This window comes from Neoarius graeffei, chromosome 23, assembly GCF_027579695.1.
Source record: "Neoarius graeffei isolate fNeoGra1 chromosome 23, fNeoGra1.pri, whole genome shotgun sequence".
NCBI classification, from domain to species: domain Eukaryota; kingdom Metazoa; phylum Chordata; class Actinopteri; order Siluriformes; family Ariidae; genus Neoarius; species Neoarius graeffei.
The window spans coordinates 30,131,929-30,149,364 of record NC_083591.1 but is presented as its reverse complement, the minus strand read 5'-3'; the positions used below and the strand labels follow the sequence as shown (position 1 = coordinate 30,149,364).

At 44.0% G+C, this 17,436-nt stretch overlaps 1 protein-coding gene and 1 non-coding gene across 2 annotated transcripts in view; both read right to left on the bottom strand.

Annotated features, from left to right (window-relative positions):
* Positions 1–17,436, bottom strand: part of ncapd2 (non-SMC condensin I complex, subunit D2) — a 136,616-nt gene that overhangs the window by 61,439 nt on the left and 57,741 nt on the right. The window contains exons 9-13 of the mRNA XM_060906042.1: positions 11,689–11,836; positions 5,960–6,157; positions 5,745–5,879; positions 2,169–2,256; positions 334–517 (exon numbers count right to left, since the gene is read on the bottom strand). Coding sequence (XP_060762025.1) covers positions 334–517; positions 2,169–2,256; positions 5,745–5,879; positions 5,960–6,157; positions 11,689–11,836 — 753 coding nt within the window. The remainder of the gene's footprint in view (positions 1–333; positions 518–2,168; positions 2,257–5,744; positions 5,880–5,959; positions 6,158–11,688; positions 11,837–17,436) is intronic.
* On the bottom strand, positions 1,650–1,942 carry LOC132872009 (small nucleolar RNA U85). Its single transcript, XR_009651374.1, has one exon. It is a non-coding gene; the product is annotated as a small nucleolar RNA U85 (small nucleolar RNA).

The window sequence follows — 17,436 nt, the reverse complement described above, 5'->3', positions numbered from 1 at the left end:
TATTGTTGTAAAGAACGTAGACGTTCTTAAAGGGAAACTCCAGCATTTATTTACTTGGCCTCCATTTTCCCGGGTCAAAAACGATTTAAAATCAGTCCAGTATTGCGCTAGAATGCTATAACCGGCAACCGCAAAACGGCTATATAACGGAACCCTATGGGGCAGAAATCTGCGTCCATGTAAACCACTTCCAGGCTCAAGTTCACGCAGGTCTTGGTACACAGTACTGGTATTATATAATATAGCTACAAATACGTAACTATAAGACACGTTAACAGTTTATTACTTTGCGAGCTCAAAGAGAATCGACCAATTTTGATTCCATTCTGTTACCTGTATTTGCTGTCTCTGAGGTGCTGAGCAATTTGGACAGCGGTGTCTCGGTCTGTGCTGCCACGTTCACCTTCTTCCTCTTCCTCCCTTTCAGAGTCACTGCTAGCTTCCAGATGAGCTCGGACTGTGTCCGAGACCTCCGGCTCCATCGCAGCCCACAGATCAGATGCTGAGATTACAGGGACTGAGACACAGAGAGAAAGAAAGAAAGGAAGAAAGGAAAAAGGAAGGAAAGGAAAAGGAAAGGAGGAAGGAAGGAAGGAAGGAAGGAAGGAAGGAGAAAGAAAGAAAGAAAGGAAGGAAGGAGGAAAGGGAAGGAAAAAGGAAGGAAGGAGGAAAGGGAAGGAAAAAGGAAGGAAGGAGGAAAGGGAAGGAAAAAGGAAGGAAGGAGGAAAGGGAAGGAAAAAGGAAGGAAGGAGGAAAGGGAAGGAAAAAGGAAGGAAGGAGGAAAGGGAAGGAAAAGGAAGGAAGGAGGAAAGGGAAGGAAAAAGGAAGGAAGGAGGAAAGGGAAGGAAAAAGGAAGGAAGGAGGAAAGGGAAGGAAAAAGGAAGGAAGGAGGAAAGGGAAGGAAAAAGGAAGGAAGGAGGAAAGGGAAGGAAAGGAAGGAAGGAGGAAAGAGAAAGAAAGGAAGGAAGGAGGAAAGAGAAAGAAAGGAAGGAAGGAGGAAAGGGAAAGAAAGGAAGGAAGGAGGAAAGGGAAGGAAAAAGGAAGGAAGGAGGAAAGGGAAGGAAAAAGGAAGGAAGGAGGAAAGGGAAGGAAAAAGGAAGGAAGGAGGAAAGGGAAGGAAAAAGGAAGGAAGGAGGAAAGGGAAGGAAAAAGGAAGGAAGGAGGAAAGGGAAGGAAAAAGGAAGGAAGGAGGAAAGGGAAGGAAAAAGGAAGGAAGGAGGAAAGGGAAGGAAAAAGGAAGGAAGGAGGAAAGGGAAGGAAAAAGGAAGGAAGGAGGAAAGGGAAGGAAAAAGGAAGGAAGGAGGAAAGGGAAGGAAAAAGGAAGGAAGGAGGAAAGGGAAGGAAAGGAAGGAAGGAGGAAAGAGAAAGAAAGGAAGGAAGGAGGAAAGAGAAAGAAAGGAAGGAAGGAGGAAAGAGAAAGAAAGGAAGGAAGGAGGAAAGAGAAAGAAAGGAAGGAAGGAGGAAAGAGAAAGAAAGAAAGAAAGGAGGAAAGAGAAAGAAAGAAAGAAAGGAGGAAAGAGAAAGAAAGAAAGAAAGAAAGAAAGAAAGAAAGAAAGAAAGAAAGAAAGAAAGAATTAAACTGATCGGTATTGCTAAAGAGGGAAGAACAACCTCATAGCAAAACATGTTTAAAAAATAAGTTAATGCAATACCCTCAGATTACCAAAGATGCAGTTCATAGGCTACTGGACACAGCAGAGCTGAGATTCCCTCCGAGTCCCCACACACACACACACACACACACACTGTCCGCCCCTTCACTCTCTCCCCAGCATTACTCTAGAGAAGAGTGCGAGTGAAGGTGCTTGATGACTGTAGGTTGGCCCTTACAACAGAGCAGCCAATCTCCACTGCCCTGTCAAGATTACCAGCCAATAGGAACACAGGAGAACTCAGACTCGCATCCAGTAAGCTCACATTCGCCTTGGTATCATCATTGGGCAATAAAAACGGAGAGGGAAAAACTCATTTACTTATTCCCCAGTTCTTCTTACATAACATTACGGTGCCCGTAAAAAGTTTGGGCAGTTATTCATTACTGTGAATGAGTGTCCAAACTTTGGACTGGTACTGTATAACCAATATCATAATGCACCTTATTCTATTATTCATACAGCTCCTCAACAAGCGTACATACATAAAGAATGAGCAAACACAGACGTGCATACCTGGTGCCTTCTCCATCATGTTCTCCCTCATCTCTTTGAGCTTGGCTGTCTCTTTTTCCAGAGGTTTCTTTAAATCTGCACTGCTCAGCTGAACAAATGAGAAACAAACCGACGTTACTTTATTAATTGAGCCGACTGTTGTAACTTCATTCCAAGCTGTGGGTTTATTACCCCAACGATATGAGGGATTGCAAAATGCAAAAAGTGACCAAGGCTGGCACGATTCACCAACGCGTTGATACATCACGATTTGTGCGGCCACAATTCGCATATTGTGTCGTCCACAAGTATCGCAATACCTTACCCTAACTGGTCGTTTCGTTCATTTTTGCTTTAAAAACGATTTTCGTTGAAGAAACTCACAATTTTTACTTCTGCTCAGCTCTGAAGTGTCTTGCAATGGGGGGGGGGGGGGGGGGGGGGGGGGGGGGGCGGCACACCATTTTGGATCATGCTCGCTTAAACAGGGATCTGCTGGGAGCAGATGTGAATATGCAAGATTTCATTTCTAAGCCGGTGCCATCTATCATTTCTGCTTTACGTTTTTAAGGTAGTGTGGCGATAATTTGCTCATGACTACTTAATTTTTTAAATAGCGCATTGATACGGAGCTCAGATATCAATGCGCTGCCGAAGCGCGCAGAAGGTGTTAGTACGCCTGTCATTATAGTGCGGACTTTCCATAGCATAGAAAATCGCCACGTTTCAATTTGTGTAACTGAACTTGTTTCATATCACTGGTCATATAAACCTATGTAAACAGGAAAAACGCGGAAGAGTTTGGTCGCATCTAACTACAGCCCCAAAAAATACCATTGGCCATGCTGAGCCTAGCTACATTGCTAACAGGAGTGACAGCGCGTCTGACTGACTGGGAGGTCGCGCAAAGCTCGGAGAGGTACGGAGCAGCTCGTCTCAATTCAGATAAGAGCATATTTCATTATGGAAGTACGGTGGACTGTTCCTTTAAAACCTGTTTGTAGGAAGAATGGGAGAAAAGAACACCTGAAATGCTTTAGGTGTCTTCAGTCCCTAAACCTAAGTGTTTTGAGAAGAAATTATAAAGCAGTAAATGCCTTACCATCCCGACTTTGAAATGTATTGCAAGACAAAAGTGTTTATTTTGGAAAACAAAATTTATTATCTAAACCATCAAATAATGTGCTATTGCATTGTTTTGAGCGCATAAGATTACTTACAAATCATGGCTTTGAGTTTTAATTTCAGTTTCTACATACAACTCCAAATCAGGGAGGGGAAAAAAATAAATAAATTTTAAAAAAGGATGTAGACTGGACTACAACTACAGACGGTTGACCTATCAGACATCTGATACCTTCTCAATCACGGTGGATCCTATAATATTTAAATACTGCTTCAAAAGTATTAAACAGGGTAACTCTAATCTGACTTAACCTTGACACGATGGCTCGAGCGTCCGTGACCAGACACGTTCAAAACCTGTATACAAAAGGTGCTATAAACGCAGGACATCTCAATGCCATTATGATTTGGCAGAAAATAGGACAGAGTTTTTGTACACTACCGTTCAAAAGTTTGGGGTCACTTTGAAATGTCCTTATTTTTGAAAGAAAAGCACTGTTCTTTTCACTTTAAACTGATCAGAAATCCACTCTATACATTGCTAATGTGGTAAATGACTATTCTAGCTGCAAATGTCTGGTTTTTGGTGCAATATCTCCATAGGTGTATAGAGGCCCATTTCCAGCAACTCTCACTCCAGTGCTCTAATGGTACAATGTGTTTGCTCATTGCCTCAGAAGGCTAATGGATGATTAGAAAACCCTTGTACAATCATGTTAGCACAGCTGAAAACAGTTGAGCTCTTTAGAGAAGCTATAAAACTGACCTTCCTTTGAGCAGATTGAGTTTCTGGAGCATCACATTTGTGGGGTCGATTAAATGCTCAAAATGGCCAGAAAAATGTCTTGGCTATATTTTCTATTCATTTTACAACTTATGGTGGTAAATAAAAGTGTGACTTTTCATGGGAAACACAAAATTGTCTGGGTGACCCCAAACTTTTGAACAGTAGTGTAGCTTTGACTTGTAGTTATGGATATACAATTCTTGAAGATACCATCGTAAACGCTTATTAATTTTGGGCGCTCAATGACTTCAGTCCGAATCTGCGTTTTCGCCCATTTTGATCGACATGAATTTTTCGACCGTTTTTAGCCATGAGAAATCACACAACATAGTATTGAACTCAAAGTTTACGTGGTAGGAGTCACAGTCATCATGACTAGATTATGCACAAAATGCGAAAAGCCTAAAGCCCTATCCACTCTCCACAAGCTCTCAGCTGTACATCGAGCAATTTTGCAAAAAGTAACTAACGCTACGTTCACACTGCAAGGCTTAATGCTCAATTCCGATTTTTTTGTGAAATCCGATTTTTTTGTGAGGTCATTCACATTAACAAATATATGCGACTTGTATGTGATCCTCAGTATGAACGAAAAGCGACCTAAAAGTGTTCCGCATGCGCATTGCAGGATACGACGACGTCACACGCAGTGAGCATGGCCAGTGTTTACGGAAGTAAAACCGCCCGGTTGCGGTATGACCCATCCAACCTAGCTTGAATAGCTGTATCCCCCCCCAAATGGAAATCAGCTCCCTAACCTCTGCGTCCTTCCATTGAGAAGATTCAGAACCTTCACAGCCCGAAGCGTCCCTCGCATTGATGTCATGCGCAGGGGCGCGGATACGTTTTTTGAACTGGGAGGGACAAAGCTGCCAGCAAACCAACCCCAACCCCGATATGCCTGTCAAACTTGTTAGTAACCATAGCAACCAAGCTCGAGCTCGCAACCTGTGCAGTCTGCGCAGCTCAACTAACCGAATATCAGTCTTTGTTTTGTTTTATGTGAGTTGTTGCAACTATGTATACACTGCTGTGCACCTCAATAAACCGAATGGTAATTAGTCTTTTGATTTTTCCGTGAGGTTTGCCTTATGCAAAGAAAGACAGCATAGACGTTTTTTCCTCCCTATAAGTGGGGGGGACCGAACGAGGTGAATTTAAATCTGGGTGGGACGAGTCCCACCCTCTATCTGCGCCCGTGATTATGCGCCATGTTGTTGTAACTTTTTTTGAGAGACCCGCCGCCTACTTCAGCGCAGAATAGTGACGTTTGTGGCTTGTTGATGACGTGCAAGTCGGATGAATGCGACCTGGCGGTTCAGACTGAAGTCGCATATGAAAAGAGCGGATAGGAATCGGAATTAGGACCACATATCCAAACGGCCTGGGTCGGATTTGAAAAAAATCGGATCTGTGTCGTTCATATTGTCAATAAAAGATCGGAAACAGGTCACATATGGGCGAAAAGATCGGATTTGAGTCACTTCAGCCTGCAGTGTGAACGTAGCCTAAACGTTTAAAAGCAAAACCGCTTTTACAGCTCGGCTCGGCTGTGCCACAACTAGATTTGAAAATCTCTACTCGTTAAAAAAAAAAAAAAAAAATCATGATTCAGTGTCCCAGTTATATTAACATATAAACCCAAGAATAAGCACACAACATACAGGCGGATTGCTCGAGTTTACCTTGCAGCTGTAGGGATTATGGGCGATGAATGCAGCTACAAGTTGGATGGCACTCTTACACACGTGGACCGATTTATCACCAAGACGACCAACAGCCAATTCCATCACGTCAGTGTATCTACACAATGGTAAAGCCTGAGAAAGAGAATTAGTCTTCTGTGACTTCCAAAACGCAAGAAATGTGATTTTTTTTTTAAATTCCCATGCACACGTACCTTGCTGTTGACAATGCGAGTGTACACTTGAAGCACTCGAGCTCTGACGTGCGAATGTGTGTCATGGATGTGTTCCTGGAGGGTGTCGAGGAAACGGTCTCGATCTGCTCGGCCAGAATCATCCAATTGATCACCGCTTAACACACGTACCAGCACCTCCCCCAACACCTCGCACACCGCCACACGCATACTGGAACTCTGAGAGAGACGGAGATATAAGAATAAGGAACATCATCTTCAGTCAGCATTCATACTCTGTACTGTTTTGGGAAGACCAGCCTTAATAAGGTGCGCACACAAACGCACGCCAAGTTCCACCTCAGATTCCCAAAACATGCAGATCAGAGGCTAATGAACAAAGCAAACTGCTGAGAATCTTCCTGCATCCCTGTCAGAACCCTCCACACATGCGGTCACTTCTTCCTTTAGAGAAGTGTGTGACTGAAGGGGCTTGATGACCATAGGCTGGCCCTCGCAACGGAGCAGCAAATCTCCACTGCTCTGTTAATATTACCAGCCAATCAGAACGCAGGAGAACTCCGACTCTCAATCAATGAGCTCACATTCACCCTGGTACCATCGCTGGGCAATGTCAACGCAGGCAATAACCTGTGGACTTGTTCTCATGCATGTACCTCACCGTTTTGTTTGCAGCGCTTAACACGGCATCGTACGTAATGATACTAAATACCTTAATCTATGGTATTCGCTCACATAAATAAACGATATGGCCAAAAACATGTGGAAACCTGCCCATCACGTGTGTGCTTGCTCAACATGTTCAACTTGCTTGTTGAATACGTGAGTCGGCACAGATAAGTGACAAGTCCGCGCCATTATTACGTTTATATGCCACTTTTAAAAACTGAAAAATTATTATTTTTTAAAATAAAATCACCTGTGCATTTGTACTAAAACAATTATCCACCTCGACTTTGGCTCAGTTGTTATTCACCAATATTCACTTTGCTTTTGGCAAATAATTTATTTTTATATCCACACACACAAAATAAAAAAAAAATAAAATAAAATAAAAAAATAAAAAAAAGTTTGTTATATTTAACAATTATTCCATGAAATTGAGTTGTACATGAGCTGACAGCCGGCAAGGCGATAGCAGAGTCGACTATAGGCCACGTACGACGAGACTGAGTGGAATAAATTATATCCACATTCACTGGATTTTGAGAAAAACAGCTTTTTTTTGCGCAAATTTGATAAATGAAAACTTTATACAAAACATCCGACAAAATCATTTCTGCTTAGAATGTAAACAAACCGACAAAATGACAGTAGCAATTTGTGGGAAAATATGATAATTCTTCAAAATTAAAAAAAAAGTTCATACACTTTTATTCCACATTTCGTTGCTTTTTTTTTTTTTTGGGGGGGGGGAATCCCCTGGCAGTTGGCAAACCAACTTAAAGGTGCATTACCGCCACCAACTGGGCTGGAGTGTGAAACAGAAGATTTTTCATTCATTTATTTGGGGGGGGGGCGGTAGTGTTTGTTTATCTTCACCCCCACACTCGAAGATTTAGACTGGGAACCTCCCAGCAAACACACCCTTGCGAGCAAGAGCTTAATGCACGAACAGCTAACCTGAACACCTCAAACTAGGGATGTCCCGATCAGGTTTTTTTGCCCTCCGATCCGATACCGATCATTTGATTTTGAGTATCTGCCGATACCGAGTCCCGATCCGATACTTCTTATAATCCATAAAAAATAATAAAGACGAGGAAAGAAACGGATCCAGGATGTTCCTCATTTTTTTTTTTATTTAACACCTTATTTTAACATCCAACAACTCCGTTAGCAAACAGAGCACTTACGTGAGGTAGTTTGAACAATAAATAAATTAAAAACATAACCTTAAAATACCTGGCAGGAAAGTAAACAAATTTAAAAAAAAAACCTGCCACAGTGCCAGTAATTTGCTTTTAAGAACGCATCTCACAGTGGTATACAGTAATTTCAATTAAGGAAATGAACGTTTTTCTTGATGAAAACAAGCATTTCTACCCTTTCAGGTTTGAGCCTGTTTTTGTCATCCAACACGTTTGCAACAGCACTAAAAACTCGCTGTATTGTGTCGGGTGTTTGTTTTTCAGGTGCCGTATCAGGTTTGTTGTATTAAATGCGGCCCTTTCCTGTCCACCCCTTGAAATTCCAACTTTACATATTTCACAGTTTGCTATGGCAATGTTGTCATCAACTTTGAAATACTGCCACACCGCAGACATGCTTTGCTTTCCGCTTCGAACTGCTTCCGTGTTCAACTTTGCCGGCAACGGGCAGCCAGTAACCAATAGCGTCTCCGCTACAAAGTGACGTCATGCCGCACGTGTTGATGTTGCTGTGTTGAGACAAGAGGTCTGGTCTCACTCTGTGCCAACGCATAGCTATTGATGTGTTAAAAATGAGAATATATTATATAGATATATATCCGATCCCTGATCGGGAGGTAATGCCCGATTCCGATCGAGTCTGAAACCACGTGATCGGGCCCGATTTCCGATCACGTGATCGGATCGGGACATCCCTACCTCAAACCACTGTGCCCGACTACCACGACTGTGTGAACTATCTCCTGAAAATCTCCGAGATGATGTGAATGCAGCAGTATGAACGATCCCCACTATGACCATCACTGAGACCAACAAGTTGATATACACATCACAGCAACAGTGATCCTGGAAATGCTTGGCGATAAGATGGACACAAACCATATGGTGCAACAGCCACCACGGAAGAGAAGGTTAGAGGGTAAGATCAAGGCGACCCAGAGAGAAGTTAGCCAGTTATCAGAATTCCAGAAAGGGACGACAAGGAAAGGGCTACCTAAGACATGCAGCAAGCTGTCCATAGCTGAGGCCCTAGAGACTGGCAAAGACTCATAGCCCTGGCTACCCGTCTAAGGAGGTACACGAGTAAAGCTGAAGCTAAGAGAATAAATAGGATGTTCTCCACTCAACCATAATGTTCAGTGGCTAATAGCTTAGAGAGCCAAACAGCAGTCTCCTTGAACAAGACCCAGTAACTGTCACTGTGGCAGACCTCCAAGTAAGCGGCTAAAAAATGAACTGGACAGCACCAGGCCTAGAAATAGTTCACCCCTACTGGCTAAAGAAGCTAACCTCACTACATGAGCGCTTGGAAGCACAGATAAACCAGGTGCTCATGGATGGGACTCACCCGGAATGGCTGACTGAAGGTCAGACAGTCCCGATCCTTTAAGAACCCACAGAAGGGACCAGTCCCATCCAACTACTGCCCGATAACCTGCCTCTGCACAACATCGAAGCTCCTATCAGGCATCATAGCCAATAAGATGAATAGGCACATGACTCAATACATGAATGAGGCCCAGAAAGGAATTGGTAGGAACACCAGAGAAGCAAAACATCAGCTACTGGTAGACAATGCAGTAGCTCGAGACTGCAGAAAGAGACATACCAATCTGTGCACCTCCTGGATTGACTACAAGAAAGCCTGACTTGATGCCGCACATATGGAGCCTGGAATGCTTGAAACTCTACAACATCAATAGGACTCTCAGAACCTTCATCAAGAACTCAATGAGGCTGTGGAAAACAACCCTAGAGGCCAAGTTCAAGCCAATAACATGGTTTACCATCAAGTGTGGCATATGCCAAGGAGATGCCCTGTCCCCGCTGCTGTTCTGCATAGGACTGAAGCCCCCCAGCCAGATTACCACCAAGAGCGGCTATGGATACAGACTGTGAAATGGAGCAACTATCAGCCACATGCTCTACATGGACGACCATCAAGCCGTAAGCCAGGTCTGAGCGAGACAGACTCACTGATCCACACCACCAGGATCTACAGCAACGACATCGGAATGTCATTTGGACTACATAAGTGTACCCAGATGGTAACAAGGAGAGGGAAAGCAGTCAGAACTGAGAGAGAGTGGTGCTACCAGATGGCATAATAGAAGACGTGGAAGACAGCTACGAGTACCTTGGAATCCTGCAGGCAAATGACAACCATGAAGAGACCACTAGGAAAGCAGCAACAGCCAAATATCTACAGAGGGTTATGCAAGTCCTGAGACGTCAGCTGAACGGGAAGAACAAGGTCTGGGTCATCAACACCTATACCCTGCTGGCATAAGCTGGTCGAAGGAGGAGACAGAGGCCACCAACATCAAGACAAGAAAACTCCCGACAGTGCACAGAGGGTTTCACCCCAAGTCCAGCATCCTGAAGCTGAACGCCAAGAGGAATGAAGAAGGTCGAGGATTAGTGAGCGTCAGAGCCACTATCCAGGATGAAACAAAGATCCACGAGTACGTCAGGGAGATGGCCAAGAATGAAGAAGTGCTTAGAGAATACCTCAGGCAGCAGAAACCATCATGGAAAGACAAACCACTGCACAGGATGTACCACCGGCAGATAGAAGAAGTGGCCGATATTGAAAAATCCTACCAGTAGCTGGATAAAGCTGGAGTGGAAGACTGCACAGAGGCACTAATCGTAGCTAGACAGGACCAGGCCCTAAGCAAAAGATCGATAGAGGTCATGGTCTACCACACAAAGCAGGACCCCGCGTGCAGACTGTGGAAAAATGCCCCTGAGACAATCCAGCACATAACAGCAGGGTGCAAGATGCTAGCAGGAAGAGTGTACATGGAACAGCATAATCAAGTGGCTGGCATAGTGTACAGAAACATCTGTGCTGAGGATGGACTGAAAGTCCCAAGGTCAAAGTGGGACACATCTCCAATGGTGGTTGAAAATGACCAAGCTAGGATCCTGTGGGACTTCCAGATCCAGACGAACAAACTGGTAATGGCTAACCAAGCAGACATGGTAGTGGTGGACAAACAAGGCTGTGGTGATGGATGTGGCAATACCAAGTGACAATGACATGAAGAAAAAGGAACTTGAGAAGTATCAAGGGCTAAAAGAAGAGCTAGAAAAGATGGGGAAGACAAAGACAACAGTGGTCCCTGTGGTGATACGAGTCCTCTGTGCAGTGACCCTCAAACTGGGAGAGTGACTCCAACAGATCCCAGGAACCTCATCCGAGATCTCTGTCCAGAAAAGCGCAGTCTTAGGAACAGCTAAGATCAGGGGTGATAGCGTTCCGGCACGCTGCGCCGGATTTCCGGCGCGCCGTGGCTGGGGAAAAAAAAAAATCTAGTTCGCCCATTGTCCTGTGTCATTCTGAGATGCGCAGATAGACAGTAAAGGGAGACTGTCTATCTGCGCATCTCAGAATGACACAGGACAATGGGCGAACTAGATTTTATTTTTTTTTCCCCAGCCACGGCGCGCCGGAACGCTATCACCCCTGTAAGATACTGCGCAGGACCCCTCAAACTCCCAGGCCTCTGGTAGAGGACCCGAGCTTGGGGGGGAGGGGGGGTGTTTATGAATGAATAAATGAAAAAAACAAACAAAAAAAAAAAAACACCCACCCACCCAAAGGAGGGGCGAGCAGGGAATATCACAAACAAAAAAGAGAACTGTGTAACTTAAGGAAGCAATCTCTTCTTTGAGGGCTAAAACTATACAAAAATATACTAAGAGTAGTGTTGCTACAAAATGTTCATTCTATCCCTGACTGCCTGAAATTAGGAGCTCGTAAATATCAGACTGCATTTAAATACCAACATGATCAAGGGACTAAAAGTGACTCTAGGGCAGGCAGAGAGAGAGATAGAGAGCGCGTGTGAATGGGTAGGTGTGCGTACGTACCTCTCCATCCAGGTGTGTGAGAAGCACACTGATATTCGGGATCATGATTTCAGGAACCAGGGTACTGAGTTCAGACAAAAAACTAGAGAAGGCCCTCACACCTGATCCCTCTCTAGCCAACTCATCACTGGACTTCTGCCCAATCTCTCTGAAACAAACAAAAAGCACAGTCATGGTCAGAACACATGGATATGCACGCAGACAGCTGCATCCAGATGCATACGAAATGCCTGAAAGATGTACACACCATCTTTAAAATGCATACCAAAATCAGATTTACCTCCATACAATGTCAGGAAAAAAAATTGTTTATTCCCACATTGGTTACACAAGTATTAAAGTCATGATTCGGGGTGCAATGATGCAAAAAAGTGATTATGGGCATTGTGAAAATATGCGATTTATAGTGTGTGAGAGATCATTCTATTCATTATGCATCGAATGGAGCTGCACTGTGAACACCAGAGGTCTCCATCTGCACAACTCCGAGTTAAACTATCCTGTCTCGGCCAGTGGTCTACAACCTTTTTAAAGTGCATAGCACGGGTAAATTCAGGAGCAAGATCAATGTAATTCTCCCATTTTATCTTACACTTTGGTCAAATATGTGTCACATTTTGCGCAATTTTTTTTTTTTTACCTTGCGCAAGCCATTTGAGGCGAATTGGTCCGCCTCTGAAAAAAACTGGCATTTGGATTTCCCGGCAAACATTGATTTTCGTGACGTCGCGTGCGGGACGCCTCCTTCTGAATCCTACGTCAGCGCTGGTTTGTTTATGAGAAAATGACCTGGTGGTTTTCTGCAAAATTTCAACGTTACCGCGTAATCATTAAAATGGTTAACAGATGTATCGTAGGAGGGTGTAGCAACACCAATCTTGATGGGATTAGTACTCATTGCTTCCCAAAAGACCAGACAATGAGGGAGAAATGGGAGCGCTTGGTCTACACAGGCTGCGCAGCCTGCTGGCGCTTCCGCAGGTGACGTCACAAATCTGGCTCCAGACGCCCTTGGGATTTTTCCAGACGCGTTTTTTTTTTTCTTCTGCTGTAGACAGATAGCCTTGTGCAAAATTAGCCTTCTGGATGAATGTGTAAAGGGACATACTTTCATACATATAAAAAAAAAAAAATTTTTTAAATGAAATTGGTCCAGAACATGCACTTTAAGCCCAACATGCCTAACCTCAGCCCTGGTGGAAGACCAGATCTACCTTTTGAAGCGTTGAAACAGACAACCAAAATACTTCCAACTCGAGGCCTTTTATTTCGGCAAACTATTTGCATGACACAAAACACTTTGGTCCAACTTTCAATTTGATGCAGCCAAGAAAATACCATTAGCATCTCAAATATTTAAGTCATACCAATACAAAGAATAAAGGCATGCGGCTGATTTTCTATTGGCAATATAGAATTATGCAGATTATCTTGTTCATGGTGGACCTTAAAAAAAAAAAGTTTGCAGTAACCAGATTCACGGAGAACACTTAAGTATGATGCTTATCAACTTGCTTCACACAAGTTACTACATTTAAGCTACCGTTGAACATTGAAGAAAGCAGAACTGTAATGTAGCCTTTGCCAACAAAATGTAGTTAATGAAACTGAGTGCACGTCTGTGTCCCATCTTGTGCAGCATCACTTTTACAATGTCGTCAGAAGGCAAAACTTTTGCAGTTATGTTCACAAGTTAGTGTGACTGAATACGGTCAGTGAGTGCTTTGTAATTTGGCTTATAGCTACAGACAGTCAGTCTGACGCAGTCTGTGAGGTGTCGGTCAGTAAGATGGCTCCTAGACTTTGATTTGATCATTTTGTTGTGTGGAAACGCAATTTCACATCGGTAAATGGATCCAAAGTAGGTATTCACTTTTAGTGCACATGCAGTGAGAGGAAACTTCTCTCTGCTTACAAGGCTCCAAAAGCCACTGTCCACAGTTCCGTCTCATTTTGCAAATCAATCATCTCCACTTGGCAAAGCAAATACGTGATTGAATTTGGTTGCTCGCTGTTCTCGATCATCAATGAGCTGAAATGGGTTTGACAGGAATGTTGCAATATCCGCCATGACGTCTAAGGGCCTCTGCATGCTCTTGCGACAAGGCTTTCGCAGATAGCTTTTCGCAGACAGTTGTAATTTATCGTTGAGCGGGGAGTAATAGGCGTGTGCGATGTTATTCACCGCCACAACGCAAGGGGGCGCGAAGTCGCTAGGAGTAGTTGGTGGGTGTGGTTAGTGGAGTGTTTATCCTCCAGTTACTTATAATGACTAGAACTGGAGTTGTATAGATGTACGTACTTCCTCACTTCCTCGATCAACCGCTCTTCGTGCTGCTCCATCTTCGCTCGTGTTTTTAAAAATGGTGGTCGTGAAAACAAAACAAACCGGGAAAGTAGGGAAGCAGAAGTGCGTGTACAGCGGATGTAGAGCGGACCAATCGGAGCCCTCTTGTCTGCGACGCTGTCTGCGGTGGTCACAATTTTTGGGAGGTGCGCGCAGAGCATCTGCGAAGGAGGGGGGCTACGCAGACGCCATCCGTGACGCCATCTGCGAGGACTGCGTTGTCAGCATAAATTGGCCTTAACTCGCCAAAACGCCGACTGAACTCCGCTGCAACTTTATCTGGGTGAGCGTAGTACTGCTCAGGGTGAAAAGCACCCTTGTCTTTGATGGCCTTTGACATTTTTCCCCCCAGGTTGGGGAAGTGTGTTAGCCCCGCCGTTCTTTAAATGCGTGGTTCAAACGCCGAGCTTGGCCTTGAATGCATTCACTGCGCTTATGTGGGATAGGGGTCCATCTTTTCTCTGGATCTCAAGTGTTGAGTGCGTTCAGTTTCGTCGTCAAGTCTGTCAGAAATCCCAGGTCAAGTAGCCATGCATCATCAGAGAGTTCTTCGTGCTCCTCATTCCTCGTTAACAGAAAAGTCAACAAATTGCTGTAGCACTTTGCCGCGACTCAACCACTGAACATCAGCATGGAGAATCAACTCTGTAAGCGGCGTCAGGCTCATCTAATAACGCCTTAAAGAGGAACCGAAGTCATTTTTAAATTTGCTTTATTTCTTAATTAACGTGTTATTCAATTATGTTTTCGGTTTTATTAACCTCAAATTGTGACTCGTATTAGCATATCACACTTATCGGCCTTTAGCTATGTTGAACACAGTTCGTTTGGTCCACGGCAGGCAGGCGTCGCTTATCCGTGCGATCTTCACGAGACTTCAAACGTGACGTGTCAGCGCCACCATTTTGGAAACTGTTTACACAGCGGCCAGATCGCCATATCATTCCAATTTAGATCAATTTCAAGATTTGCCAGCTTCATCAGTGACGGAGATTATTCCATACGACTTCAAACCAACCGAGAAGAGCTGGAAAGACGACAGGACAAGGACGAGTCCGTCGCGCTGGGATTTACGTCATTACTGTCGCACAGTTAAAACGTGCCAGATCAGGTGACTGGCAGGTTTTCAAAATAAATACGTGCATGTATTTTTGTGATAAACATTTTTTTTCCACAGTCCAAATCCTGCGCTCTGATTGGCTGGCGAGCGGGTCCGTATCCTACGGTACGGACCCCGGTTATGGACCTCTGGAGACTCGCTCATTCACAATAACAATAAACAAACATGGTAGCATTTTTTGTGAACATTTCTCTTTTTTTTTTTTTAAATAAGATTTATTTATAAAATGATTAAAAATCTTATAAATTTTTGCCAGCATTCCTCAGCATAATAGCATTCATTTTACAGCATGGATAGCGATAACGACAGTGTTCACAGCGAAAGCGAGTTTTACTACCCTGAGGAAGAAGAAATAGAAAACATTTCAGAAGAAAGATAAAACATGTAATTTGCCAACGCTGAGCAAAAACATGGCTGAATCCTGAAAGACTCAATTTTGTATAAATAGGGGACTACATAGGCGGCAAAAAGTAGGTTTTTTTCCTGCCATGGAAGTGCACTTGAATACCGAGGAGGAAGCAATTTGCATTACAGCCGTGAATGAGGATTCAAAACGGCGGCACGGCTCGGTTTTCCCTTTCGGGCACTCTCGTTTTCTGTTAGAATTTGGTAAAGAAAATAATAAAATTATTATTTACCAGCTTAAGGTCGGTCCGTATGGTGAAATACCGTGACCTTGAATACTGACCTCAGCCCAGAGGGCCTCAGTCAATACAGTAGACCCCCACCTATTCGCGGTTCAGTATTCGCGAATTCACATATTCATGGGATTTTATATAGAATATATCTCCATCATACATTCGCGGCGAACATATCAAACGTTTATGCACTGCGAACGTTTACGCACTGCTACATTCTCGGAGCCGAATGCTCGCTCACTATTGGCTCAAGTTTGAATGGCGGGCTGCTGCTCATTGGCTGATACGAATAAGCGCATTGTACAGTACAGTCTCGCGGTTCCCGTAGTTCAGACTTATTCACGTGTTGTGCGTTCTTGGTATTTTTGAATAATTTTTACGCCCTACAATGGCTCCGGGGGGGGGGGGGGGGGGGGGGGGGGGGGGTGTTTACAAGTATTCACCATGTTCGGTCCCTAACCCCCGCGAATACTGAGGGCTTACTGTACTTTCAAGACCTCCGTCACGGTATTTCACCATACGGACCTCCCAGCTGGTAAATAACACACATACACATTATACTGAGCGCATTTCCCACATAATCCTCACTAAGGTTTCGGACAGCACTACAAACTGGCGTCCACACTATACAGGGCCCTATATAGTGAGTAGGGAGCGATCTCGGACACGGGGAAAACTTCTGGCTTGATTCTGTCAGTATTCGAAAGAGGACTCGTGCGTCTTTTGACAACGTTGGCAGATGTCGGTCACACTGATTTACGCTGTACGTTTTACTTCCGTCCTACGAGGTCTCGCACAGGTCTCAGCGAATCTCGTTTACGACCATTGCTTTGACATATGGACTGATGTATTACAGAGCACATTGACTATTGACCTGTTGACTATTTGCAATGAAACGCTTGATTGTTCGGTGATCACGTTTCAACATCTTCGCAATTTCAAGAGTGCTGCATCCGTCTGCAAGACATCTCACAATTTTATACTTTTCAAAGTCTGTCAGATCTCTCTTCTGACCCATTTTGCCAGAGGAAAAGAGGTTGCCTAATAATTAATTATGCACACCTGATATAGGGTGTTGATGTCATTAGACCACACCTCCTCTCATTACACAGATGCACAGCACCTGATATACTTAATTGGTAGTAGGCTTTCAAGCCTAAACAGCTTGGAGTGGGACAACATGCATTAAAAGGATGTTGTGGTCAAAATACTCACTTGCCTAATAATTCTGCACTCAGAGAGAGAGAGAGAGAGAGATGCAAGTACGAATTTTTCATGGGGCGGGATGGTTTGGAACAGGTCATCTAAAATTGGGATAACATTTACCTGGGACGGGTATTTGAGGCGGGTCGTCTAGCTTAAGCTTGATTAGCGTTGTTACGCACGCAGTTTGTTTTTTCGAGCAGCTGTCAAACGCAGAGTCAACTTTACGATCTGCGATTATAATGTCTTAAGCAAGGCTAAAAAACAGTGGACTAAGACGTATTTATTTTTCTATATCAACACAAATGACAATAAATTTGCGTTCAAAGCGTACTTACCTTTCCCTCTAGACCTTTTTAGCCACGCATCCAGCATGGAGCCGCTTGCAACTCTCTTCGTCGCCATTTGTGAGTCACATGATGGTATGAACCATTCACAGT